The following is a 27,979-nucleotide window of genomic DNA, read 5'->3' as shown; positions in this document are numbered from 1 at the left end:
CGCAAATGCTACTGCACTTACATGTTGTATTATGTTGAGAAAAAGTAATGACACAAGTTGGTACTGTGGGTCTCATTACAGAGACGGCATGAAACAGTATTTATGCAACATCTTAGGAGCGTCATAGTGAACAGTCAGCAAATGAAACCTTCTGATAAGCTCTCACGTGCAGCGCTGCAGACAAATTTATTTTTACAATACACTTCAGTTACAAATACATATAAACACGATTTCAAAAAATACAAAACAAGTATAAACAGTCTTAGAAGTTATATACATTTACAAGATATTACATGGTCTTGATTCGGTGTAGCAGTTAGCAGCAAAAACGACCTCGCAAGAAAATCAGACACGTCAAGATGATGGCTCCCTTTGTTTTTAAAAACACGCTACTTACAGAGCATCTAATTTAGAAAAAGAGGCAAATTCAAGCATAACGTGCATCTCGAGCTCCAGGATGGTGGGGATGGCTCAAAGAAATCAGCTGGTGTGTGATCTTTACAGTAGTAAATGCAAAGGCTGCCTAAAGTTCAGCGGTAATAAAGTTCAGTGCATCAGAGAGCCCACTGGACTGCAAACACCTCCGACATCGGCAACGCGAGGCTGGTCACTGTCAAAACCTGCAGTAAGAGAGAGACGCCAACAGAGTTCGACTTAATGGTTATATTCTTTGACACAAAGACAAATGTCAGTAGACATGATGAACTCACCTTGGTGTCACTGCGGTACGTGAAATCCCTGACTTTGTCCCCATTGGCTAATACATATAAAGGTGGCGAGGGCACCCCGAACACCTGCAGCCCTCCCAGCACCAGACCATCCAGGGCCCCATTCAGCCTGAGAGGATCACTCACCACCTGAGACTGAAGAAGACATTAAGGGACCATTTATGGGTCCTTTTGTCTGAATTTATCCGGTAAAGGGTTTGAAGCATTTAAACATAATTGCATCATTCAGAAAAGAAAAGTAGTAGCGCAGTAAAATGCAAAACATTGTCTCTGCAGCTTTCCCCAAAGCAAATATCACTCGTCTCTCTCCTACCTGCCCAGCAGTGAAGATAACGTAACAATAATTTCCCATTTCGAAAGTGTGAAGTGTGTCCCCGTCATCCCAGAACAAGTCTCCCCGGGCCCAGCCGCCCGCTGCCAGAGCCACGGTCAGGAAGAAAGGGTTTCTGCGTGAGGCTGCGGTTGTCAAAGCAGGCTCCTTCACAAGAAAAAGGCACATCAAAGAAAAGATGATGAAATTATACCAAATGCACTCTTAAGTGTTTGAGGCTAGCTTTTGAGCTTTAAGACGTCAGTCGGGATGTCATGATAGTTATAGCTCAAAACAACGTTAATGTCACATCCATTTTACTGAAAACTAAGGTTCCTGCGTAGATAAAGAGGTAACAATTAATATTAGATTTGACACCAGTCTCAGCTACATAGAAGTAGAAATTGTAAATAGTAATTCTGAGCACTTGTTTCCCAGGTTTCAATTGTACATCGTGTTTTTGGGGAGGATTTTTCCACCCTCAAATATTTTATCAATAATTCATCTCCGACATGTTGTCTCCCACTGAACCAAAAATCAAACAGAAAGTGTTACGGTCAGTAAAATGAGCTGCATGTTGGCAGCAGACACCCACCTGCTGGGGGATAATGTGTCCTTCCCTCACATGGGCGTTGATGGTGTCCAGAGGGGCTGGCAGGAGCAGGTACTGACCCTTACTGTAGAAAGGCTGACCCTAGTGAGCAACACACAGATGACCAGACCTCAAAGGGAAAGAGGTGAACACTCCAGTAACATGTTACTACAAAAAGCCTCAAACATGGCTGCCTTTAGCAGTAAACAAACCAAATATTGATTGGAGTTTGGCTCACATTGTGCAGGCTGTACCAAGTGCCAGAGGGCAGGTAAGCGGCCAGCTCTACTGCCCCTCGCTCCAAGACGGGGCTGATGAGAAGTGAACTCCCCCACAGGAACTGTCGGTCTATGGCCTGACAGTTATCGTCAGTGGGAAACCTAAGAGGGACGGATAGACCAGGAGCAGAAAAAATCTATGTTATAGAAAATGAAGCATGGGGTCTCAGTCATTTTACATAGGACAATAGAGGACAGAGAGGACACATACTCCATGAAGAGAGGCCTGGCCACGGTGGCAGCAGAAGAGTGTGCATGATGGAAGAGTGTGTAGAGGAAAGGGAGAAGGGAGTAACGAAGGTTCAATGCACTCCGCATGGCTGCCTGGGCCTTCTGCCCAAATACATAGGGCTCCTGAGGCTGAGGGACACATAGAAACACACAGACAATGACAAGATATAGAGTTACCTCTATTCATAATACATGAAACAGATGGACTGCTCTAGACGCAGGGAAAAATCATACGGGGCGGACATTGACATCCTAAAAAACTACTGTAACTTGTAAAAAAAAAAAATGCACATGAATTAACTCAATGAATCACACAAGTTAACACATAAAGTACACACACAGTACACACAAACAGTGTCTCTGTCTCACAGCGTTCGACTTGTCATTGTGGTTTCTCATAAACGGGTAGAAGGCCCCAAGTTGCATCCATCGAACACACAGTTCCTCGGTGGTGTTCCCTCCAAAGCCACAGATGTCCGCCCCCACAAGGGGCACGCCGAACAGGCCGAATTGCAGCACCGCTGCAGGAGGGGACAGGTGCAAAGAGGTCTGTTTAAAACCAACAAATGGTCTGTGGCCACAATTCTATCAGTTAAAAACTAGAGCCCTCTCCAGCCAATGTCCCACTGAATAATCACGTGCATTCAAACATGGGTGACAATGTTTGATCATAATAAAAACACAGTGTTATGACCCGTCAGACATCTCCTCACCAGGGATGGAGTATCGAAGCTGCTCCCAGTCGCTCCTGACGTCTCCTGTCCACACTCCAGAGAAGCGTCCGATGCCAGGGAAGGAGGAGCGAGACAGGACGAAGGGTCTCTTCCCTCGTACCTTCATGAGAGCACTGAAGATGGCAACAAACACCGGGAAGAATGCAGTATACAATGACAATAATACAAAAGCCAAAGAACAACTCGGTCCACTGTGGTGTCACATTGGCCTCCAGTATAATCAATTCAAACATTTTAATTGGCATGTCCTCAAAGATAATGTAGTTTCATCTTAACATAGTACACTGGCAACCATGCAAGAGAAATATACATTTCAATGAGCTGTACCACTACTTAGTACCACTACGATGTTTTGTTCATGTCACACATTGTTGATCCACTTTTAAACTAGACTAGAAGGTAAAAACACGCATGGCTTTCCTGTCAATTGATGTCAAAAGATTTGACTTTGCTACATGTGATTATTCTGCTACTCACAGTGAAATAACCAAGCTCCCGCAAAGCTAGCTCTGCAAACTGCATCTGCAGCGCTGCATGGTCTAACCTGTGCGTGGCGTAGGCTTCAGTCAGTCCGTACATATTGTGCAGGTTGTAGTGGGTGGACAGCTTCTGCTGAGCCGACATACAAAGAGTTCCCGAGTTCAACTGGCCTCCAACCACCCCTGTTGGTATGACAGTCAGAGACACGCAAAGGTTACAAATGAATGCAACATATGTAGCGACGAAAAGATCAGTTATGCATCTATAGTCACTTACATAGTATCTTGTACAATTACCATGTATGTACTTCAACGGATAAACTGACATCAAATGTAAAACCAATAATGTTTGTTTGTCTTTGAATGCTAATAACGTGCGATCCAATACACTTACTGGGTGTGTAGGGCGGGTTCTCCAGATCACTGTCAGGACAGCCCTCCACTGAGCCCTGCACAAAACTGGCTGGTTCGTTCATATCCTGGAGGGGTGCATGGGAGAAAAACATCAGAGGATAAGTTATTCTTTATGTGGTTTTAAGGTGCACACAAACGTACAACCAGACATGTACAAATCTCAGAACAAAAACACCTGACATATTATTATTATTATATGTTGCTACATAACCTGTGCTCTGTGGTTAAATACTCACAATCCACAGACCATCCACAGCAACTTTAGAATGAAAATCTCTGATGCAGTCCTCCCACCAGCGCCTGGTCTCTGGGTTGGTGAAGTCGGGGAAGGCAGTCGGACCCGGCCAAACCTAGATACACAGTATGTATATGTGCATGACACACACACACACACATCACAATGAGAAAGAAAAGCATACATCCCTCGGAAAAAAAGGAAGTCTAACCTTCCCTATCAGGATGTGTCCTGTAGCATTTTTAATGAAGACGTCTCGTTTGAGTCCATCATCAAAGGGCGAATAAGTTCCAGGGGGGCTGGTGCTGCTGATCCCCGGGTCCTAAGACACAAACCAGGAGGGCATGACGCAGTCACAAGTTAAGAGTTTTGCTGCCATCTACTGGAAGAACATTGTAATCGTCAATGATTACTTGTGCTCATTTAGAGAACTACACAATACTAAAAACAATTTAAACAACTGATGCATGTGTTTTTCCTTTTTCAATTAAATGCTGAATTATTAAATGATAGTTAAATCAGCATCAGCAGTTCGTGAGGTCTGTTAAAACTGTAAAAGATGTCTCACCAGGATAAGGATGTACTTCATGCCTCTTTTATGGAATTCCTCCACCATCTCTGGGAGGTCCCCAAATCGCCAGGGGTCAAAGGTGAATACCCTGTCCTTATTTGCATAGTCCAGATCATTCCACTGCACATCCTGGTGATGACAAAAAACAGAATGATCTCAATTTGATGTCAGTGTTGCACAATGTTGATGATAACGTATCTGAGGATGTCACAACTACATTTTGTGTGTTAGTAAGTGTTGATTGGACTTGATAAATGCACATATGTAGTGAAAAATGTGAGCTTACCATGGGAAACGTTGCATTGTGCATGCGTTGTGCCACATGTCGGGTAGTATTAGTGGTTGTGTAACCCCAGCGACACAGATGAAAACCCAACGACCAATAGGGAGGCATCATAGGATAGCCTGGGGATAAAGAAATTACAAAAGGGAAACATAAACACGTCAACTCTTCATCATGTTGCCTTAGGGCTTCTTCAAATATTAAGCAGACAAGGATTCACAGGTTTTCCAAAACTTAAAAACTACACATGTACACGTATTTCTCCTGCTACCTGAAGACGTGTTAGTGAATGTCAACACTGAAAAGACATACCAATGACCTGAAGGTACTGTCGTATCACACTTTGAGGGTCAGGACCCAAGAAAACGTAGAGGTCCAGGATTCCACCGATGGCCACCCAGGTGAGAGCGGGGGTCGGCTGCAACATCACTTCTGCAGAGACATTTGGAAAAAAGTTCAGCAAAAAAAAAGATTCTGTATGGAAATAAGGACAAAGAAATGACACTGGGATTCTGTGTGTGTCTTATTGGAAAAGATGGCTTGGTACCGACGGCATTGCTGTTAAGAAGGAAAACTCCGTGTGCCAAGCCATCCTCCTCCTGCACTATGTAGAATGGGTGGGAGCCATAGAGGTTGGCATCAGCCTGCAGAGACAAGCGTCAACATTTACAACTTGAACACACAACAGGAGAGAGGCAGGAAATGACAAGAGCCCGACTGTTCTGCATAGGACCTGATTTAAAGGTTTCAAGTCTTAATACTTGGGGAGGTTTTAATGTGCTATGAATTAAAAGGAGAGGATTATTATATTTTACATAATAATAATCACTGACATGTTCTTTAGAATGACTACTTGCCACCCCTTATCATTGTTCAAAAGTGTAGCTTTAGGGTTTGGAGACTGGAAGAGGTTAGACTAGATTAGAGATTAGAGGTCTTGTTAATTATCTCTTGACCCTTCAGAGTTTTCTTGTGACCCCTTTTGGGCTCCCGACCCTGATGTTGGGAGCCACTGCAAAAGACTCACATGAGGCGCCATGTCTCTGTTCCAGAGAGTCAGAGAAGTCCAGTTAAGGTCCAGGAGGAGGGAGGTGTAATGCTCCCCGAGCCCAGACACAAGGGAGGATGCTAGTGCGGTGGACAGCTGCAGGTACTGGTCAGCAAACAGCAGAGGAGCGACTGTGGTATTCATGCTGGACGCAGAGAACAATCAAACACGAACTACATGATGAGAATGATAAAGAATATCATCGTGTTATCTATGGCTCGTGAGATAAGCTCGGAGCTTGAGCATCTTGGGCACAAAAAGCCTCAATAGGGAAATAAATACACTCCCATCATGTCACTTTAATGGGTCTCATCTCCTGTGTACAATCTAATGCAAAAAGATTTTAGTAGAATTCACTCCATATAGCACCACTGCAAACTCATTAATGACCATATAGTTCAATTAATACCTTTCTGAGTGTCATTAAAAACTGAACATTATTATCTTTGAACAGGAAGAGCTGCTGGATTAGATTTAGCACGTGTTGCCACTGAGTGTTTATAAATATTCAAAAAATATACTGTTTATAGATGAATAGCAAAATAAAATACACAAATGTACTAAAAAGATTAAGTAAAAGTAGTAGAAAATGTATCAAAGTGCAGGGTATTATATATATATAATGTAAAAATTAAAGGCATATAAATATACATTATGAATGTAAACATTAAAAAGAAAACACATGAATACATGAACTGTATGAAGGAGTGAACACACTGCAAGTAGACAATGGGATTATAACAGAAGGCACTATCCCACTTGTTGATGAGGACAGACATAAGTATGACTATACAGTTGCTATTGTGCCATTCATATAATTGTAATTGTAAAACAATTGAGCAGAGCTACTCACATCACCCTTCCATTGGATTTGCGCCGCACTATGAAGCCAAACGGGTCAGACTGGTATTCAGTGGAACAGAGGACATCCTGAGTATCAGCTCTGGTCTGATGAACACCAGCTGGAAGTTTGACTTCATATCTCTGAGATGATGGGTCCTTTAACTTGAGAGAAAATAAGTGTTTTACCAGCACACAGTAATGAACTGTGTCTATCCAGAATAACAGAAGGTCTAATCTCTTGACTTCATACATATGAATGATTAAATGAAGTTTTTATTATTAAGTTATTCACACAATGGCCAGCCCACATTGGCTTACAACACCAACTTCCTGAATGTTTTTAACAACCTCAATGGCCAAAAGAAAGACATATTTTACTCTTTCAATACATACATATTACATATTACATATAGTCATCCATACTTAACATGCAAATCAACAGGGAATTGTAGAGGGGCCTCGTGCACACAGTGGTACTCACAGTGAGGTGTAAGCAGCCTGCAGTCTCTTCCGTGACTTCTAGGTGTAAAGCGGAGATATCTCTGGGGAGATGCGAGGGGGAGGCTCGGGTCAGGCTGGCCTCCTTGCCTCGCGTGGTGGGAGTGAGGGGACCCATTTGGTAGCCAGGGTACAAACTGGGGTAGAAGCACCAAGGTGGTCCTGCAGACTCAGGCAGAGGGGCATAGCAGCACCCCCTCTCCTCACACTCTCTCTGGCTCAGAAGCCGGTCCCTGGCACAATCAAACCGGTCCTCTGGGGCCATGGTGCATTTATCCTCTCTGGAAGTATCAGCCTCTTTAAAACTTTGTGGGAGGACTCCCCTTGTTTCCACCGTATTATTCTGCAGTTTTGTTGGATTATCACCGAGTCGTTTGTGTGCTTTTGTTTTATTTTGCTTTGCGTAGTCTGATCTAACCAGTCTGGTCTGATGGACACACACGTGGTTGATGGACCAACATGTTGACAGAGCAAAGACGAGGAGCAGCACAGCTACCGTGACGCTAGACAGCAGAGCCATGTCCTCCCCACGAGAGAAGCACTGTTACTGTATTCAGTGGGAGAGAAACGTGGACCTAATGCATGAAGCAGCTAATGGAAAAAATCACTTACACTCACGGCGTAGTTCATTTTGTGGACGTGAACCGTTATGAATGTCTCAGTAACAGTTGGGTGTATTAGCTGTTAGCTTGCTGTTATCTATCGAGCGGTTCAGTGCGGTCAGAGCTAACGTTACTCTTCAACATTTCTCTACAACCTAATAACGTGTGCGTAGTGTCAACAAACAAGTTGTGTTGCAAGGAAGCAGACAAGTAGAGTTCGACTGACATAAGTTATATACGACGAGATAATAAGTGTGGAGAGGACGGTGCAAACTGCAGGCGAACACCAAACTAGGGCAAGCACACTGGGTCAAAAACTAGCACTGTTGCTACTTCACTTCCTGTCGTCTCTTCTCATTTTTGTGAATTAACGAAAACAACATCAAGACAGTCATAAAACAAAAACTTTCACTCAAGGAAATAAAATATGTTGTTTAGAAAATCAGCTGCTGTCAAAGTTATTTAAATCAAGATCCTTAATATTATGTTTCGTTTCCTGATCACACTAATGTAGTTAGATTTTCATCATTTCAGACTTAAATGGACAAAGTAAAAAATATATATTTCGGTTTTGGAATCAGCCTTGTCTCAAATATATTGTGACTCTATGGCAGTAAACTTCCCACAAGGCAACTCACACTAAAATAATCAAAATTGATAAACAGCATGACAGGTAAGAGAATAAAATATGTATCATTGATTTTTTTGGGTGTCCCTTCAAATAATTATTAAATATTGTGTGTTGTTGCCATTGACTGTATATAAGGGTTGTTGCAGCAAACTTCTAAAGTATGCAATAATTCTTTAATCTGAGTTATCTCTGACGATCAAGTCCTAATTTTTAAAAGAAATTACAGATATTGCAGAAATATGTGGTGTTTACCTATTACAACTATTTGATATGTAAATAACATTTATTTGAGTACCTGTAAATCTGATGAGCACACACTAATTAAATTGAAGTACACAGAAAATTACCTGTGTGTGCAACCGCTATCAAAACCACAACTGATAACTTGGTAAACATTTTAGATTCTTGTCTTTGCACAATGTCTGAAAAGTTGTTCACTCTCTTTAAATCATGAAATATCTCAAATCAGGTTGTTTTTAAACTCATCTGCGTTGCAAATGTATTAATCCTGTATTGACCGACCTGGTTTACTAGTGAAGAATGCCTGCAACTACAATCAAACAGCCACCATTTTGGTCTTCAGGTCATTTTTTAACACATTTTATTAATTACTAAACTACACGGCTTAGCTCCAACAATTGTAGTGGTGATGACAATGAAGAGATTAACAGACAAAGCTCCTATACTATAAATTAATATATCCTAAAAGGGCTATCACTATCAGTTGAACTTCAAAGGTTGATGTCGTAGGATTGACAACATAAAACAAACTACAATTGAAGAAACAATGTTTATTTTCTTCCAAGACATGTTTAAAATATTTCAGAACAGTAATGTTTACAGAGTCAAATATTTCTTCATGTTACTATCAAAAACAATATAAGTATATAACATAGAAAGGTATCGCCAAAGGTACTGGCGTAACTTGTAGTTTAATTTTTCCATAATTTCACACTTTATTACACTTGTTTTTCTTTTGCATATCAATATATGTACATAATGTTGCTGCTTAGGTCTAAAAACATATATTGTTAAAACACTGATACAATTCCAATGAAGTTGCATTTGATTCCATTGCTTTCTATATTGCATCCTGGAAGATATCGAAGATAAGCTATCATGATCTACTAGAAGCCAAGATGTTTAGGAACGGTTCACATTATGAACCACAATCAATTCATCTACTCGGTTTCTTTTCTGTCTAACAGCAGTCTAGTTCAGTTTACAAAGGATAACACAAAACATGAACCAGTTAGCAAAATCCAGGCACAAATCCTCACTTGCGATGCATTCGAAATGCATTTTGATGACAGATGTGAACTGCAGTCCTTCTGAACTGGATCCACAAACAATATCAAAATAACAGGATACTAGATTCAGGTCTAAACAGGGACTTTAAGATCCTGTTTGAGAAGCATTGAGCTGTAGAGTCAGCTGCTTTCTCACTTTCTTGAAAGCATTCCAGGGCTTTCAGTGCAGTCTCCACAGCATCTGCTATATTCTGGGCTGTCTTTGGTACATTGTCGTTCTCAATGGCTTTGCACTTAGCTTGGAACCATTTCTTGTACACCTGTCCTTTTGTGTCCAGTATGTACGAGTTGTTGGGCTGCTGTTTGGCTGCTGTCTCTGCCCAGAATTTTGCCTCTTCAAACTTTTCATAAGTGTAATGAAGACGAGCAAGTTGTTGTGCAAAGAATGGATCTTCATGGAAACGCTGGAACGCTTTCTTGAGTAACTCAATTGCTTTATCTGGGCTTTTTTCTTTTTCAGACACATGCTCAATCAGAGGAGAGAAAAAACTATCATATGTGTCCCCTTTGCTTATTCTGGATCGCCTTATGAAAAGTGCTCTCAAAAATGACCGATATTCATCCCTTCCAAATCTGTGCTCAAAAAGTATGTTGTTGCTCAGAAAATCCATTGCCAAACTGCTTTGGGTCTGTTGGTTCCCCAAAAGTTGTTTAAGAATTTCCTTTGCAATGAGTGGGTGGATGATTCTGATTGATTTAATGTAAGTCTTGTCATCCCTAAGGTGCAAGAAGATTAGTCTAGCCTGGTCACCGAGGGATCTCTCAAACTCATGTTGGCGAAACCTTTTCAAGTGAATGGCTAAGCCAAGCAAAGCTTCACAATGAGACTGAGAGATGAAAGAGTTTTGAACATAAGTGTTCAGCAGTGCTACATAGAGAATGAGGCTAGTGACAGATTTAACATTTGCTCCAATGCCTTGGAAGCAAGGCATTGCTCCAATGCCTTGGAGCAAATGTTCCACAAACTGTTCAACATATTTCTCATCGAATCCTTCACTCATCAAAACAAATGTCAGGATGAAATCCGCTTCATATCCTAACTGTAAGCTCTTTTCGTTTTCCAGCAAACTTTCTCTTCTCTTGATCAGACAGTTTGTGAGTGACAGACACATTCTGTAACGGAGACTCCTTACATCTTTTTTCTGGATTATGGGATCGTCTGCAGCTCAACAAAATGAAACACAGAGTTCCATGCAGGATTCTTTTGGTGTTAGTGGCAACCTCCAGTTCGTTCCTGAGATCATCTAGGTATTCTTTGTCTGAGTCTTCAATGAGGAGCAGCACAGGAAGACACGTCTGTTGATCTTTTTCTTCATATTCTCTCAGTTCAACTGCATGTTGAGCAACAATAGCAGCTGAGTATGAAGGCTTCACAACTGCACACCGTAGACCTTTCCTGTTGTTCCACAGCACTTGTCTTGCGACAGTGCTTCCACCACTTCCTGGATGATGGAAGATGTTTATGATGTTCACTGGAGTTTGATCTGGATTCCACTTCAAGGAGTCATTGACACAATTGGAAACATCTTGATAAGCATCTCTTTCAATTACCTCTCCAACATACTTCTGCTCAGCAAGCCAGAAATTCAACCAGTTTATTCTACCACCATGGTAGAACTGCTGGTCAATGTTTTCTTTCTCCTCATCAATGAAGGCTTCAGTTGTTTCATCACAATGATCGACCGTCAGAATTTCCAGAGAAGACATCTTTTCCTCTTCGTGTGTTTCAAGAACACAAGTCCCTTTCACAAAGACTGGCAAGTGTTTTCTGGCGCATGCTTTTACAGATTGTACTTGCTGTAGAGTTGCATTAATGTGACTCATTTTCATCCCAACAACGCTGGAATTGTTCACACTTTCTGTTCCACATAACCCCTCTGCAAAGCTTTGCCACTTCTGGAAGTTTTTCTGTGATTCACAGACGCAGATGATGTCTTCATGGCCTTCCATGTCTGTGAAAAACTCATTAAAGGTGTGCAAGAGTGGTTTCTCAACTGGTGATGTGAGAAGAAAAACGACCTGGAATGTCCCTTTTGGCAAGATTTGTTTACAGATCAAAAGCACAGATTCCCGCAGGACAGTCATTTTTGTCTTGATCCAAGTCATTTCATCAGATGGAGGTTCATTTCCTTTGAAGTCAGCACGGCCATTACAAAAGATCCAACTAGTTTGCTCAAACAGATGCAAGTGGCTTGTGAATTCTGTGGTGCTCATGTCATCAGATTTCTTATAGCTCTGCAGAGAATGCATGTTTGCAGCGTGATGCTGAAGGTACTTACTGCAAAGACCTGATTTCTTTGAGTCTGGGTCAAAGTCAAACACACAGAACATTCTCATGTTAAGCAGCCATTCAATGTTGCAAAGGTCATCAGGGTTGAATTTGTTTGTGACGAGTATGAACCATTTATCCTTTTCGATAAGTTTCTTCCCACAAGTCATTAGCATTTTCAGTTTCCTTCCAAGGTCTTGGCAGAAGTCTGGGGCACTGAGGAACTGATTTTTCTCTGCTTCTTCTCTTTGGGCATCGCGATCTTTGACACGCTTGTAAAAATCACTGATGTCTTTGTCGATCACCGGTTCCGTCTTTGACCCCACCCTCCGCAGAATTGTTTCTTTCTCAAATTCTACTTTGTTAGATGACTCTTTGAAGTTTGGCAGACAAACTTTATACACCTTGTTCTTAACAATACTTATTGAAGGCACAATGTCAACCTCTACCACATATCTCTTTTCTGTACTTTCTAGATCCAAAACCTCAATGAACCTTGGTGGCCGTACACACCCGCGTACATGCTCCCTGCCAGAAGAGAAACTCCTTTCAATGTAGTCCAAAGCATCTACATAAATGTCTTTCTCTTGAACAGGGATACCAATTATCTCACCATGCACATATCCTGCAACATCCTTGCTGTCCATCACACCAAAGTGTATTGTGCCATTTGATCTGATATTCATACAGCCAGTTGCAAATTTAAGGACCTCTTTGGCAAACTTAGCTTGGAGTCTTGTGCGATCCAATGCAACAGCTAGAGCTAGAGACTTAAATTCATGGCATGGAGATATCAGATTAAAAGCACCTGATTCAGGTTGCAGGACTCTGTGCTTTACATACAAGAAATCAATCCCTTCTTGATCAAATGGCCGTGGTCTGCAGTCTTCTTTTGAAGTAACGTCAGCTGTTTGTCTGTCCTTTACGACAGCTTGATCTTTCTCAGGAATCTGTCCTGGGGGACCTTCACTTGTTGTGGGAAGACATTGAACAGATTTTTGATCATTGTTTTTCTGTTCCAACTCGTTTTTTTTGCCAATGGTGGTCTTTTTCTTCTCTTGAGACTTTTTCTTGGAGTTGATGAGCTCATCTCTCTTTTGAATAATCAAAAGAGCAGGCCCTGATTTCATGCCAATCTTTGTCTTCAAAAAGTCCTCATTCAGTTCAAGAAGGATGTTTCCATCTACCTCTTCCTCATAGAGCTTTTCTATGTACTGCTTCTTCACTCCAATTAATCTTAGCCAGTCGCTTACTTGAGATTCAGTCCAATCCTTGGGTGACTGCTCAAGTTCATCAGCTGTATAGTGAGAAAAGAGAGAAAAATATGTTTGATTATGAATGAGAGAATCAGAGAAGCACTTTATTTCTCTGCCACCCTTCAGGCGTATGCAATTTGCTAATTTAGAGAAGTTTGTTGAATAATATTTTTCATTTTGTCAACAAATCCGATGACGGGTCGAAAACCAAGAATGTGTTAGTCCATATCTCAATACTTTGTAACTTCCTTTCACTTCCCAATCAATTGCTATCTAAGACTTTAATCCAGTATTTTTTGGGGGCAGCAGAACAAACTGCAAACAAAATGTAGCTTTTCGACTTGCACCTCTGGCAATTGCACTCTGTGGTGGCCAGGGCATATTGACTATTGATCATATGGTATCGCTCTATGCCATTGACCTGTATGTTTGAATATGAATGGACTTTTCCCCTTCCTGACACGCTCCCACTACTTAATCAATCTGCTTTCCAGCAGAGGGCAATTCATTACTTACTCAACTATGAGTCACTCTGAGAATGAAGGTCCAGTTCAGGAAAAGATTTGGAATCCAACCTTCTTTTCTTACAAGCCCCATTGCCGCCAACTATATTTTTATCCCATCCATGCAATTTCTAACATACCAGGACTGGCACAGAAGAGGCCTATAATGCATTAAATACCGGCCTGGTCAGACTGCTTTGTCTTATTTCTTTAATTGTCTGGGAGGTTTAACCTGCCAAAGGCCCACTTCGTTAATTATTCACAGATTAGACACCAAATATCCTACTTACTCAAGGCACCTGGCGCTATTTGAATTGGTCTTGGTGCTTGCTTTCAATCCATCAACCAAATAATCAGTATCCACTCTCTGAGATTTAAAATCAGAGCTGAAATCACTTTCTCAGATTCTAAACTGTTTAAACCTAACCGCAGCCCTATTTGGAGTTGCTGATGAGGAGCTGAAATCAACTAAATGTAATGCTCCGTTTTGCCACTCTTCCAGCTAGATGCGCAATATAACTGAGGCCATGTCCACACTACTCCGTTTCCATTTGAAAACGCATATGTTTTGCTACGTTACACTGAGCGTCCACACTACGCCGGCGTTTGCGAGCACCGAAAACGGAAGAGTTTGAAAACGCTCCCAAGGACGGATAAGTTTGAAAACTCCGGGGTTGCGTCTTCGTGTGGATGGTCGAAAATGGATAAGTTTGGAAACGATGACGCCCACACCGGCGTTCCCTACTTGATTGGTTCTTAGCAGCCACGACGTGTCCTTCCCTGATTCGTCACGCCCCTATCACGTGACCTTTCCCGGAAACTCACAAACAACAACATTGATTATCGATCGACTAGGTTAATTCAACATGGACAACGGATTACAGGTGTTGATGACCTTGTTGTCTTTACTAGCAGCTGTTGTGCTGTTAAAGTCTGCATTAATACGGAGGAAGCAGCCGTTATTGGAGCGATTAGCGAGCGGCGTGACCAGCGGCATTATCAGACCTACGGAGCGGCCGTCTGAAGTCACGGTTAGCGGCTTTGAGGAGGACGGACACAAAACGGGGACTTTCCTTTTCTTATTAATGCTTATGTTGTTCTGCACAACTATTGTGAAGTCCACACACACAAACTATAAAGGAACAAAACATCGATTGCTCTCCAGTAGGACAGAGACTTCAGCCACCAGCAGAGCTACGAGTGAGAACAGACAACAATAAAACCGAGGAAACGAGTGAGAGACGTGTGTTGACCACATTTATCAACCCATAATCTAGTAAACTTTTATGTGCAAGTGTTAATTTTAAAGTAATTAACTTTAAAATTAACACGAAAACGGAGTTTTAACACAAAAACGATCTCCGTTAGTGTGGATGTAGCCTGAGATCAAAGGAAGCTGCCCCACCCACACATTCTCAATGAGGTAACCGCTCCACCACCTATCTCCCCTGTCCCCAAGATGCCTAATCCTGTCCAGACGCCGGACCATACACTTGCTACGTAAACATGTGGATTGCACTCAAACCCAGTCTTGCGAGCCTCAAAGCTTGCGGGGTAATTTGACGGAAAAAAAATAAACATTTAATGCACCTTTTTTCCTGTTTTACAATTATTTGCATGATGTGTTAAGGAATTACCAATGTGTTTGGGAACTGACAAAAAAGGTAATACTTAAAATGTATTATTGCAACCAATGTAAAACGTTGGTCTGGACCCCTGTGCTATCAAAGTGTTTTTGCCGAAAACTGGTGTCTGCTGCGGCTGGGAATAAGGTCAATAAAAATGAGGAATGAAATTGAGCCAAAACAGTAACTTTGTGTTCTGTAGAACCAAAACCATGTGCTGAAAGACTCTAAAATGCCCCATATGGTTGAGGGGAACTGCAGAGTTGAGTGATACATGTGGGTTGGCCACCATGAGTGACCCCTATCATTTTACAGATAATCATTTGACTCATTGTTAATATGAAAATACATATTAATGTCATAATGTAAATAATATATACATAACAGTAAATGGTTAGTAGGTATTAAAAGCAAGTCGGAACAAAAAAAATATACATTTCACTAGAAACAGATCAAAATAATAGACTTTTGTCCTGAAAATAGGAAGGACATCTCATAAAAAAGGACTCGTCTCTTCACTCACCCATGATTTTCTTTCTCCTTAATTCGTCACATTATCAACTTTGGCTTCTTCCATTATCACCTTCCATCTGCAAGAGAAAACATTTACAGTTACTTTTAACTCATTATCATCTTGACGCATTTCCTGACGGTGTCTGATCACTGTAGCCGACCATCCTTCTGGCAAAAGACTGCATCACACTGCATCACACCTGCCTAAGTAGATTAGCCTGGACAATTGGACTGTGCCATTCTACTACAGCAAGAGGGGTGTTGTCAGGAGCCACTACATCTGCACCACAGAGGAGGAATGTCTTCTCCCCCCTACAATCAACTATGGACTGGCCAGCATAGTATATATCATGCAGTTAGGAGAAGGGGAGGGAGTGTCCCTTGTTCAGAAGAGTACTCACTATGTTGTTTTAAATTAAGTTCTGGTTAATTATGTACTTAGACTTTAGAGCAATTATGTTAACTTTATATAGTTATTCTTATTTGTCACTTTGGTTTGATTTTGTTACCCATCCTAATTATTATAAATACTTCGGGTGGATAAAATCCCTATTTTTCCCCACATTACCTGCTCTCCCAGCTTTATATGCGTACCCTGGTCCCTCACACATGTCCTCACAGAAAACTGATATACGATGTCACGGTGTCCGTGAACTCATCCAGGTCTGTAGCAGCAGCCTCAAAAACTCTCCAATCAGTGCAGACAAAGCAGGCCTGTAACTCCAGGGCTTTGCAGATTTTAGTTTCTGTCTGTAGGCCGGGAGAAGATGAACCAGACAATGATCAGACAGTCCCAAAGCTGCACGGGGGACAGAGGGATCCTTCATTACAGTGCAGCAGTGGTCCAGTGTGTTTTTGTCCCTGGCGGTACACTTAATATAATAGGGCTGGACATCAGGCAGACCTTTATTGTGTTAATACAGGCCTAATTGTCTGCAGAAATATGCTGCTAATATTCCTTAACCCTAGAACACTAACGTCGGGTGATTTTCACCCATGCAATTGTGGTCATGTGATTTTCATTGTGTTGCTGCTGTCTGAGGTGCGTGGGTCCTTGGGTAGCTTCAGTCTGCTCACTGACGTCATCGAAGGTATGCGTGTTTCTCTGCTCCCATCCCTGTTTTTTTCAACAGGCACGTGTTCGGGTGACGTTAGTGATTGAGAGTTAAAAAGAATGTCGGGTTGATATTACACACAGTGAGACTGTTTTCTTCACCGGACAAGGCTCACATGTCCCAGGAACGGGTGGACCGAAGAACAAGTTCCCAGCTCCATTATTTATTTATTTTAGGAATGTTTCGTTAACGATTCCCTAATTGTTCACTTCTTTTAGAGCCTTTTTATAGGGTCCCCCCATGATACGTTTTTTTTCATTTCATGAGTCATTGTATAGGGGAAATAAATGAAGAGTACTTCAATTTGCCATGTATTGTTGTACTTTAATATATTTGGATGAGAAGTATTTTTTATCGGTATACATATTATATCGGGTAAAATATACCCGACATGGTGTTACTTCTGTTACGTATAGACCTATAACAACAAGACCTATAACAACCACAATCAACTGAGTAAAAGTGCATTAGAAAAAAAAATAAAAAATTCCACATTCCACATATTTTGTTCCAGCGTTCCCCCCCAAAGGTACCCGTCTAAACTGACCTGGATCTCCATAACACCAGGCTCATATAGCCCACAGGTACATCGTTTTTTTTTAGCCACAGAAAACCACGAGCAACATGTCGGGAGGAGATATAATTACTTTTCGTACGTCAGCGTTATGAGCATGTATGGATGTTATGTAATATGCCTAATATCCATGACTATGCAAAAAAAAACAAGCAACTAAATAAATAAACAGAAAGTCGACCAGTGATCTTACCTTTGATAGATACCGACAGAAATCAGCCGTCGACCCTTTTCTCTTCTGGATTCACACGTTGTTACAGACTGGAAGTCTGACGCAAGACTGCTGTAACTTCACTCGGGCCAAATCCCAATGTCCCCCCTTACGGACTCACGGACTTTCAGGCGCGCTCCCGCGAAGTCCGTGAGGGTTTAGGGATGTCTCACAGTTGCCATAGACTGTATATAAGGGTTGTTGCAGCAAACTTCTAAAGTATGTAATAATTCTTTAATCTGAGTTATCTCTGATGATCAAGTCCTAATTTAAAAATAAATGACAGATATTGCAGAAATATGTGGTGTTTACCTATTCAAACTATTTGATATGTAAATAACATTTATTTGAGTACCTGTAAATCTGATGAGCACACACTAATTAAATTGAAGTACACAGAAAATTACCTGTGTGTGCAACCGCTATCAAAACCACAACTGATAACTTGGTAAACATTTTAGATTCTTGTCTTTGCACAATGTCTGAAAAGTTGTTCACTCTCTTTAAATCATGAAATATCTCAAATCAGGTTGTTTTTAAACTCATCTGCGTTGCAAATGTATTAATCCTGTATTGACCGACCTGGTTTACTAGTGAAGAATGCCTGCAACTACTATCAAACAGCCACCATTTTGGTCTTCAGGTCATTTTATAACATATTTTATTAATTACTAAACTACATGGCTTAGCTCCAACATGTGTAGTGGTGATGACAATGAAGAGATTAACAGACAAAGCTCCTATACTATAAATTAATATATCCTAAAAGGGCTATCACTATCAGTTGAACTTCAAAGGTTGATGTCGTAGGATTGACAACATAAAACAAACTACAATTGAAGAAAAAAAGTTTATTTTCTTCCAAGACATGTTTAAAATGTTTCAGAACAGTAATGTTTACAGAGTCAAGTATTTCTTCATGATACTATCAAAAACAATACAAGTATATAAAATAGAAAGGTATCGCCAAAGGTACTGTCGTAACTTGTAGTTTAATTTTTCCATAATTTCACACTTTATTACACTTGTTTTTCTTTTGCATATCAATATATGAGAGACATGTTCTCCAAATGTACATAATGTTGCTGCTTAGGTCTTAAAACATATTGTCAAAACACTGATACAATTCCAATGAAGTTGCATTTGATTCCATTGCTTTTTATATTGCATCCTGGAAGATATAGAAGAGTTAGTATAAGCTATCATGATCTACTAGAAGCCAAGATGTTTAGGAACGGTTCACATTATGAACCACAATCAATTCATCTACTCGGTTTCTTTTCTGTCTAACAGCAGTCTAGTTCAGTTTACAAAGGAACCAAAACGTGAACCAGTTAGCAAAATCAGGGCACAAATCCTCACTTGATACATTCAAAAGATGTGAACTGCAGTCCTTCTGAACTGGATCTACAAACAATATCAAAATAACAGGATACTAGATTCAGGTCTAAACAGGGACTTTGAGATCCTGTTTGAGAAGCGTTGAGCTGTAGAGTAGGAATTTCAGTTTACATTGTCATCATAGTCCATTTTTATATACATACACTTAAAAAACTCTAGCTCTTTTGTTCAGTACACATGTGTATCTATATACAAGTATGAAAGGAGAAAAATGTAAAAAATAGTAATCAAACTATATTACAAAAAGAAAATAGCAATTTGTGCCATAACACGTGCTTCAATATACTGCAGCTAGAAGCTTTGTGTTTTGTCAAGATCTTTCTTCTTTTTTTAAATCTGTTCTTGCTCTTAGTAACGAGGTGGATATTAAGCCCATGCTTCAGGAAGATGGCGTACAGCCATATGTGACAGGATTATTGTTTCACAATGATGTTGCAGGCAACGGGCCCTCTGAATGTGAACCCCAGGTAGAACGTGATGTTTTCATTACTATGAGGCACTGATGGTACATGAAGAGGCTGGATATTGAACTTCTTTTTCCGAGGGCCTTCAAGGTACACCACTCCATCTTCAGTCCATCCAGAAACACATTTCAGCATCGCGGCGATCTCAGGCTTTTTCCATGCCTCACCCCGAAACCACTTCATGCGTTTCTCAGAGACTGAGAACCCCTTTGTGACTCTTTCAAACTTTCTCTTGTGGACAAATTTATCCAGTCCGTTCCCACTGCCCAGAAAGAAATGGGTGTAAATCCTTCTTTTCCTCTGAGGGATGTCCTTCCTCTTGGTCCAGTAGCCTTTTTCCAGGTGTTCAACAGCTGAGTGCACAATTTCATATTTGTTTTGTTTCTCATCATCTGTGTCATGATCCTCTGGCCAGAATAGCAAGGTAAGCAAAAACAGGGCACTTGGAAAACATTTCGTTTTATCAGTTGGGAACTGATGACAAAGTGCCTGCAGATCTTTCAGAGGAGCGACTTTTTGAATCTGCGGTGACAGGCAGTTCAGAGTAAGGTGGACCATTATGTAATTGACAATATCCCTTTGACCAAATTTGGCCGTTTTTGGATTTCTGGGGTAGAGAGAAAGGATGGTCTCGAGAAGACGTACTGCACCCCTCTGGTCAGTTAGCTTGGAGAGGGTGGATGTTATGTTGCCCCCACCAAGATGATAGATGATCATGCGTTTTTGGAAAGGAGTCAGATTGGCTGGGATTGATTCCCCTTGAAGCGCAGTAGAATAGCTTTCACTGAAATATTTCCCATACTCTGAAGATTTTTTTGCCAACCATTTCAGTGGATGGCTTATCTTCTCCTCAGGACTTTCAGGGGTCTCTTCTCCATCTAAACCAATGTCTGTCTGGAAGTAACTGAGGTCTACTGAAATCCATTCGAGGGCATCTTGCATTGTCTTGTTGAGTTTTTTCAAACGGCCATGAAAGGGTTCCCAGGCGTCTTCAACTTCCTTAGGAATGTAGTTTGTTAACAGGTACTTCATACACTCTGAATGGCCATTGGTTCTGTTAGCAAACACTTGCGATGAAGAGATCAGTTTGAGCAGGCTGCATCCAACCTCAACTTCAGAGAAAAACCCTGAGCTGTTACTGTTTTCCATATCTGCGTCAGCAGCTTTCTCACATTCTTGAAAACATTCCATGGCTTTCAGTGCAGTCTCCACAGCATCTGCTATATTCTGCGCTGTCTTTGGTACATTGTCGTTCTCAATGGCTTTGCACTTAGCTTGGAACCATTTCCTGTACACCTGTCCCTTTGTGTCCAGTATGTATGAGTTGTTGGGCTGCTGTTTGGCTGCTGTCTCTGCCCAGAATTTTGCCTCTTCAAACTTTTCATAAGTGTAATGAAGACGAGCAAGTTGTTGTGCAAAGAATGGATTTTTATTGAAACGCTGGAACGCTTCCTTGAGTAACTCAATTGCTTTATCTGGGCTTTTTTCTTTTTCAGACACATGCTCAATCAGAGGAGAGAAAAAACTATCATATGTGTCCCCTTTGCTTATTCTGGATCGCCTTATGAAAAGTGCTTTCAAAAATGACAGATATTCCTCCCTTCCAAATCTGTGCTCAAAAAGCACGTCGTTGCTCAGCAATTTCATTGCCAAACTGCTTTGGGTCTGTTGGTTCCCCAAAAGTTGTCGAAGAATTTCCTCTGCAATGAGTGGGTGGATGATTCTGATTGATTCAATGTGCGTCTCGTCATCCCTAAGGTGCAAGAAGACTAGTTTAGCCTGGTCACCGAGGGATTTCTCAAACTCATGTTGGCGAAACCTTTCCAAGTGAATGGATAAGGCAAGCAAAGCTTGACAATGAGACTGAGAGATGAAAGAGTTTTGAACATAAGTGTTCAGCAGTGCTACATAGAGAATGAGGCTAGTGACAATAGATTGGTGGTCAATGCCTTGGAGCAAATGTTCCACAAAGTGTTGAACATATTTCTTATCGAATCCTTCACTCATCAAAACAAATGTCAGGATGAAATCAGCTTCATATCCTAACTGTGTAAGCTCTTTTCGTTTTCCAGCAAACTTTCTCTTCTCTTGATCAGACAGTTTGTGAGTGACAGACACATTCTGTAACGGAGACTCCTTGCATCTTTTCTCTGGATCATGGGATCGTCTGCAGCTCAACAAAATGAAACACAGAGTTCCATGCAGGATTCTTTTGGTGTTAGTGGCAACCTCCAGTTCGTTCTTGAGATCATCTAGGTATTCTTTGTCTGAGTCTTCAATGAGGAGCAGCACAGGAAGACACGTCTGTTGATCTTTTTCTTCATATTCTCTCAGTTCAACTGCATGTTGCGCAACAACAGCAGCTGAGTATGAAGGCTTCACAACTGCACACCTTAGACCTTTCCTGTTGTTCCACAGCACTTGTCTTGCGACAGTGCTTCCACCACTTCCTGGATGATGGAAGATGTTTATGCTGTTCACTGGAGTTTGATCTGGATTCCACTTCAAGGAGTCATTGACACAAATGGAAACCTCCTGATAAGTATCTCTTTCAATTACCTCTCCAACATACTTGTGCTCAGCAAGCCAGAAATTCAACCAGTTTATTCTACCACCATGGTAGAACTGCTGGTCAATGTTTTCTTTCTCCTCATCAATGAAGGCTTCAGTTGTTTCATCACAATGATCGACTGTCAGAATTTCCAGAGAAGACATCTTTTCCTCTTCGTGTGTTTCAAGAACACAAGTCCCTTTCACAAAGACTGGCAAGTGTTTTCTGGCGCCTGCTTTTACAGATTGTACTTGCTGTAGAGTTGCATTAATGTGACTCATTTTCATCCCAACAACGCTGGAATTGTTCACACTTTCTGTTCCACATGACCCCTCTGCAAAGCTTTGCCACTTCTGGAAGTTTTTCTGTGATTCACAGATGCAGATGATGTCTTCATGGCCTTTCATGTCTGTGAAAAACTCATTAAAGGTGTGCAAGAGTGGTTTCTCAACTGGTGATGTGAGAAGAAAAACGACCTGGAATGTCCCTTTTGGCAAGATTTGTTTACAGATCAAAGACACAGATTCCCGCAGGACAGTCATTTTTGTCTTGATCCAAGTCATTTCATCACATGGAGGTTCATTTCCTTTGAAGTCAGCACGGCCATTACAAAAGATCCAACTAGTTTGCTCAAACAGATGCAAGTGGCTTGTGAATTCTTTGATGCTCATGTCACCGGATATCCTATAGCTCTGCAGAGAATGCATGTTTGCAGCGTGATGCTGAAGGTACTTACTGCAAAGACCTGATACCTTTGAGTCTGGGTCAAAGTCAAACACACAGAACATGGTCATGTTAAGCAGCCATTCAATGTTGCAAAGGTCATCAGGGTTGAATTTGTTTGTGACGAGTATGAACCATTTATCCTTTTCGATAAATTTCTTCCCACAAGTCATTAGCATTTTCAGTTTCCTTCCAAGGTCTTGGCAGAAGTCTGGGGCACCGAGGAACTGATTTTTCTCTGCTTCTTCTCTTTGGGCATCGCGATCTTTGACACGCTCGTAAAAATCACTGATGTCTTTGTCCATCACCGGTTCCGTCTTTGAACCCACCCTCCGCAGAATCGTTTCTTTCTCAAATTCTACTTTGTTAGATGACTCTTTGAAGTTTGGCAGACAAACTTTATACACCTTGTTCTTAACAATGCTTATTGAAGGCACAATGTCAACCTCTATCACATAGCTCTTTTCTGTACTTTCTAGATCCAAAACCTCAATGAACCTTGGTGGCCGTACACACCTGCGTACATGCTCCCTGCCAGAAGAGAAACTCCTTTCAATGTAGTCCAAAGCATCTACATAAATGTCTTTCTCTTGAACAGGGATACCAATTATCTCACCATGCACATATCCTGCATCATCCTTGCTGTCCATCACACCAAAGTGTATTGTGCCATTTGATCTGATATTCATACAGCCAGTTGCAAATTTAAGGACCTCTTTGGCAAACTTAGCTTGGAGTCTTGTGCGATCCAATGCAACAGCTAGAGCTAGAGACTTAAATTCATGGCATGGAGATATCAGATTAAAAGCACCTGATTCAGGTTGCAGGACTCTGTGCTTTACATACAAGAAATCAATCCCTTCTTGATCAAATGGTCGTGGTCTGCAGTCTTCTTTTGAAATAACGTCAGCTGTTTGTCTGTCCTTTACGACAGCTTGATCTTTCTCAGGAATCTGTCCTGGGGGACCTTCACTTGTTGTGGGAAGACATTGAACAGATTTTTGATCATTGTTTTTCTGTTCCAACTCGTTTTTTTTGCCACTGGTGGTCTTTTTCTTCTCTTGAGACTTTTTCTTGGAGTTGATGAGCTCATCTCTCTTTTGAATAATCAAAAGAGCAGGCCCTGATTTCATGCCAATCTTTGTCTTCAAAAAGTCCTCATTCAGTTCAAGAAGGATGTTTCCATCTACCTCTTCCTCATAGAGCTTTTCTATGTACTGCTTCTTCACTCCAATTAATCTTAGCCAGTCGCTTACTTGAGATTCAGTCCAATCCTTGGGTGACTGCTCAAGTTCATCAGCTGTATAGTGAGAAAAGAGAGAAAAATGTGTTTGATTATGAATGAGAGAATCAGAGAAGCACTTTATTTCTCTGCCACCCTTCAGGCGTATGCAATTTGCTAATTTAGAGAAGTTTGTTGAATAATATTTTTCATTTTGTCAACAAATCCGATGACGGGTCGAAAACCAAGAATGTGTTAGTCCATATCTCAATACTTTGTAACTTCCTTTCACTTCCCAATCAATTGCTATCTAAGACTTTAATCCAGTATTTTTTGGGGGCAGCAGAACAAACTGCAAACAAAATGTAGCTTTTCGACTTGCACCTCTGGCAATTGCACTCTGTGGTGGCCAGGGCATATTGACTATTGATCATATGGTATCGCTCTACGCCATTGACCTGTATGTTTGAATATGAATGGACTTTTCCCATTCCTGACACGCTCCCACTACTTAATCAATCTGCTTTCCAGCAGAGGGTGATTCATTACTTACTCAACTATGAGTCACTCTGAGAATGAAGGTCCAGTTCAGGAAAAGATTTGGAATCCAACCTTCTTTTCTTACAAGCCCCATTGCCGCCAACTATATTTTTATCCCATCCATGCAATTTCTAACATACCAGGACTGGCACAGAAGAGGCCTATAATGCATTAAATACCAGCCTGGTCAGACTGCTTTGTCTTATTTCTTTAATTGTCTGGGAGGTTTAACCTGCCAAAGGCCCACTTCGTTAATTATTCACAGATTAGACACCAAATATCCTACTTACTCAAGGCACCTGGCGCTATTTGAATTGGTCTTGGTGCTTGCTTTCAATCCATCAACCAAATAATCAGTATCCACTCTCTGAGATTTAAAATCAGAGCTGAAATCACTTTCTCAGATTCTAAACTGTTTAAACCTAACCGCAGCCCTATTTGGAGTTGCCGATGAGGAGCTGAAATCAACTAAATGTAATGCTCCGTTTTGCCACTCTTCCAGCTAGATGCGCAGAATAACTGAGGCCATGTCCACACTACTCCGTTTCCATTTGAAAACGCATATGTTTTGCTACGTTACACTGAGCGTCCACACTACGCCGGCGTTTGCGAGCACCGAAAACGGAAGAGTTTGAAAACGCTCCCAAGGACGGATAAGTTTGAAAACTCCGGGGTTGCGTCTTCGTGTGGATGGTTGAAAATGGATAAGTTTGGAAACGATGACGCCCACACCGGCGTTCCCTACTTGATTGGTTCTTAGCAGTCACGACGTGTCCTTCCCTGATTCGTCACGCCCCTATCACGTGACCTTTCCCGGAAACTCACAAACAACAACATTGATTATCGATCGACTAGGTTAATTCAACATGGACAACGGATTACAGGTGTTGATGACCTTGTTGTCTTTACTAGCAGCTGTTGTGCTGTTAAAGTCTGCATTAATACGGAGGAAGCAGCCGTTATTGGAGCGATTAGCGAGCGGCGTGACCAGCGGCATTATCAGACCTACGGAGCGGCCGTCTGAAGTCACGGTTAGCGGCTTTGAGGAGGACGGACACAAAACGGGGACTTTCCTTTTCTTATTAATGCTTATGTTGTTCTGCACAACTATTGTGAAGTCCACACACACAAACTATAAAGGAACAAAACATCGATTGCTCTCCAGTAGGACAGAGACTTCAGCCACCAGCAGAGCTACGAGTGAGAACAGACAACAATAAAACCGAGGAAACGAGTGAGAGACGTGTGTTGACCACATTTATCAACCCATAATCTAGTAAACTTTTATGTGCAAGTGTTAATTTTAAAGTAATTAACTTTAAAATGAACACGAAAACGGAGTTTTAACACAAAAACGATCTCCGTTAGTGTGGATGTAGCCTGAGATCAAAGGAAGCTGCCCCACCCACACATTCTCAATGAGGTAACCGCTCCACCACCCATCTCCCCTGTCCCCGAGATGCCTAATCCTGTCCAGACGCCGGACCATACACTTGCTACGTAAACATGTGGATTGCACTCAAACCCAGTCTTGCGAGCCTCAAAGCTTGCGGGGTAATTTGACGGAAAAAAAATAAACATTAAATGCACTTTTTTTCCTGTTTTACAATTATTTGCATGATGTGTTAAGGAATTACCAATGTGTTTGGGAACTGACAAAAAAGGTAATACTTAAAATGTATTATTGCAACCAATGTAAAACGTTGGTCTGGAGCCCTGTGCTATCAAAGTGTTTTTGCCGAAAACTGGTGTCTGCTGCGGCTGGGAATAAGGTCAATAAAAATGAGGAATGAAATTGAGCCAAAACAGTAACTTTGTGTTCTGTAGAACCAAAACCATGTGATGAAAGACTCTAAAATGCCCCATATAGTTGAGGGGAACTGCAGAGTTGAGTGATACATGTGGGTTGGCCACCACGAGTGACCCCTATCATTTTACAGATAATCATTTGACTCATTGTTAATATGAAAATACATATTAATGTCATAATGTAAATAATATATACATAACAGTAAATGGTTAGTAGGTATTAAAAGCAAGTCGGAACAAAAAAAATATACATTTCACTGGAAACAGATCAAAATAATAGACTTTTGTCCTGAAAATAGGAAGGACATCTCATAAAAAAGGACTCGTCTCTTCACTCACCCATGATTTTCTTTCTCCTTAATTCGTCACATTATCAACTTTGGCTTCTTCCATTATCACCTTCCATCTGCAAGAGAAAACATTTACAGTTACTTTTAACTCATTATCATCTTGACGCATTTCCTGACGGTGTCTGATCACTGTAGCCGACCATCCTTCTGGCAAAAGACTGCATCACACTGCATCACACCTGCCTAAGTAGATTAGCCTGGACAATTGGACTGTGCCATTCTACTACAGCAAGAGGGGTGTTGTCAGGAGTCACTACATCTGCACCACAGAGGAGGAATGTCTTCTCCCCCCTACAATCAACTATGGACTGGCCAGCATAGTATATATCATGCAGTTAGGAGAAGGGGAGGGAGTGTCCCTTGTTCAGAAGAGTACTCACTATGTTGTTTTAAATTAAGTTCTGGTTAATTATGTAGACTTTAGAGCAATTATGTTAACTTTATGTAGTTATTCTTATTTGTCACTTTGGTTTGATTTTGTTACCCATCCTAATTATTGTAAATACTTCGGGTGAATAAAATCCCTATTTTTCCCCACATTACCTGCTCTCCCAGCTTTATGCGTACCCTGGTCCCTCACACATGTCCTCACAGAAAACTGATACACGATGTCACGGTGTCAGTGAGCTCATCCAGGTCTGTAGCAGCAGCCTCAAAAACTCTCCAATCAGTGCAGACAAAGCAAGCCTTTAACTCCAGGGCTTTGCAGATTTTAGTTTCTGTCTGTAGGCCGGGAGAAGATGAACCAGACAATGATCAGACAGTCCCAAAGCTGCACGGGGGACAGAGGGATCCTTCATTACAGTGCAGCAGTGGTCCAGTGTGTTTTTGTCCCTGGCGGTACACTTAATATAATAGGACTGGACATCAGGCAGACCTTTATTGTGTTAATGTTAATGCAGACCTAATTTTCTGCAGAAATATGCTGCTAATATTCCTTAACCCTAGAACACTAACGTCGGGTGATTTTCACCCATGCGATTGTGTTCACGTGATTTTCATTGTGTTGCTGCTGTCTGAGGTGCGTGGGTCCTTGGGTAGCTTCAGTCTGCTCACTGTCGTCATC

The 27,979-nt window shown here is 41.3% G+C and overlaps 3 protein-coding genes across 6 annotated transcripts in view; all 3 read right to left on the bottom strand.

Annotated features, from left to right (window-relative positions):
- Nucleotides 1-155: 155 nt before the first annotated feature.
- On the bottom strand, nucleotides 156-9,116 carry gaa (alpha glucosidase). Its single transcript, XM_076086041.1, has 19 exons — nucleotides 7,228-9,116; nucleotides 6,757-6,908; nucleotides 5,883-6,048; nucleotides 5,403-5,499; nucleotides 5,168-5,287; nucleotides 4,859-4,977; nucleotides 4,570-4,701; nucleotides 4,213-4,323; nucleotides 4,003-4,116; nucleotides 3,747-3,831; nucleotides 3,418-3,535; nucleotides 2,853-2,986; nucleotides 2,509-2,660; nucleotides 2,120-2,268; nucleotides 1,869-2,010; nucleotides 1,634-1,732; nucleotides 1,042-1,206; nucleotides 711-863; nucleotides 156-620 (listed from the first exon to the last, which is right to left on the bottom strand). The coding sequence occupies exons 1-19, from the start codon at nucleotides 7,762-7,764 to the stop codon at nucleotides 555-557; spliced, it is 2,811 nt and encodes a 936-aa protein (XP_075942156.1). The 5' UTR covers nucleotides 7,765-9,116; the 3' UTR covers nucleotides 156-554.
- Nucleotides 9,117-9,253: 137 nt separating this feature from the next.
- LOC142944861 (sterile alpha motif domain-containing protein 9-like) lies at nucleotides 9,254-18,550 on the bottom strand. The gene is given in 4 exon segments (XM_076086037.1): nucleotides 9,254-10,839; nucleotides 10,841-13,353; nucleotides 15,964-16,030; nucleotides 17,836-18,550. Coding segments are annotated over 3 exon segments (3,525 nt in total). The 5' UTR covers nucleotides 15,968-16,030; nucleotides 17,836-18,550; the 3' UTR covers nucleotides 9,254-9,831.
- Nucleotides 18,551-18,689: 139 nt separating this feature from the next.
- The window catches only part of LOC142944860 (sterile alpha motif domain-containing protein 9-like), a 28,686-nt gene continuing 19,396 nt past the window's right edge, over nucleotides 18,690-27,979 (bottom strand). For 3 of the 4 annotated variants that reach the window (XM_076086034.1, XM_076086033.1, XM_076086032.1), the window contains 2 exons: nucleotides 26,903-26,969; nucleotides 18,690-24,292 (listed from right to left, as the gene is read on the bottom strand). In XM_076086034.1, the coding sequence (XP_075942149.1) occupies nucleotides 19,668-24,292; nucleotides 26,903-26,906 (4,629 nt within the window). In that variant the 5' untranslated portion in view covers nucleotides 26,907-26,969 and the 3' untranslated portion in view covers nucleotides 18,690-19,667. Of the gene's footprint in view, nucleotides 24,293-26,902; nucleotides 26,970-27,456; nucleotides 27,686-27,979 lie in introns of all 4 variants that reach the window. The other variant, XM_076086031.1, reaches the window with a different exon arrangement.

The sequence above is a fragment of the Anarhichas minor genome, unplaced genomic scaffold (assembly GCF_050575085.1).
Source record: "Anarhichas minor isolate MPS153535 unplaced genomic scaffold, ASM5057508v1 ptg000007l, whole genome shotgun sequence".
Lineage (NCBI taxonomy): Eukaryota > Metazoa > Chordata > Actinopteri > Perciformes > Anarhichadidae > Anarhichas > Anarhichas minor.
Note: the sequence above shows the minus strand (reverse complement) of the source record. Positions and strands in the feature narration are given on the sequence as shown.

Coding starts and splice junctions, on each gene's coding strand:
- gaa (XM_076086041.1), bottom strand. CDS start 7,764: ATGGCTCTGCTGTCTAGCGTCACGGTAGCTGTGCTGCTCCTCGTCTTT. Junction 2,987..3,417: donor GAAGCCTACGCCACGCACAG/GTTAGACCATGC, acceptor TGCCATCTTCAG/TGCTCTCATGAAGGTACGAG. Junction 864..1,041: donor TTATCTTCACTGCTGGGCAG/GTAGGAGAGAGA, acceptor TGTCTTCTTCAG/TCTCAGGTGGTGAGTGATCC.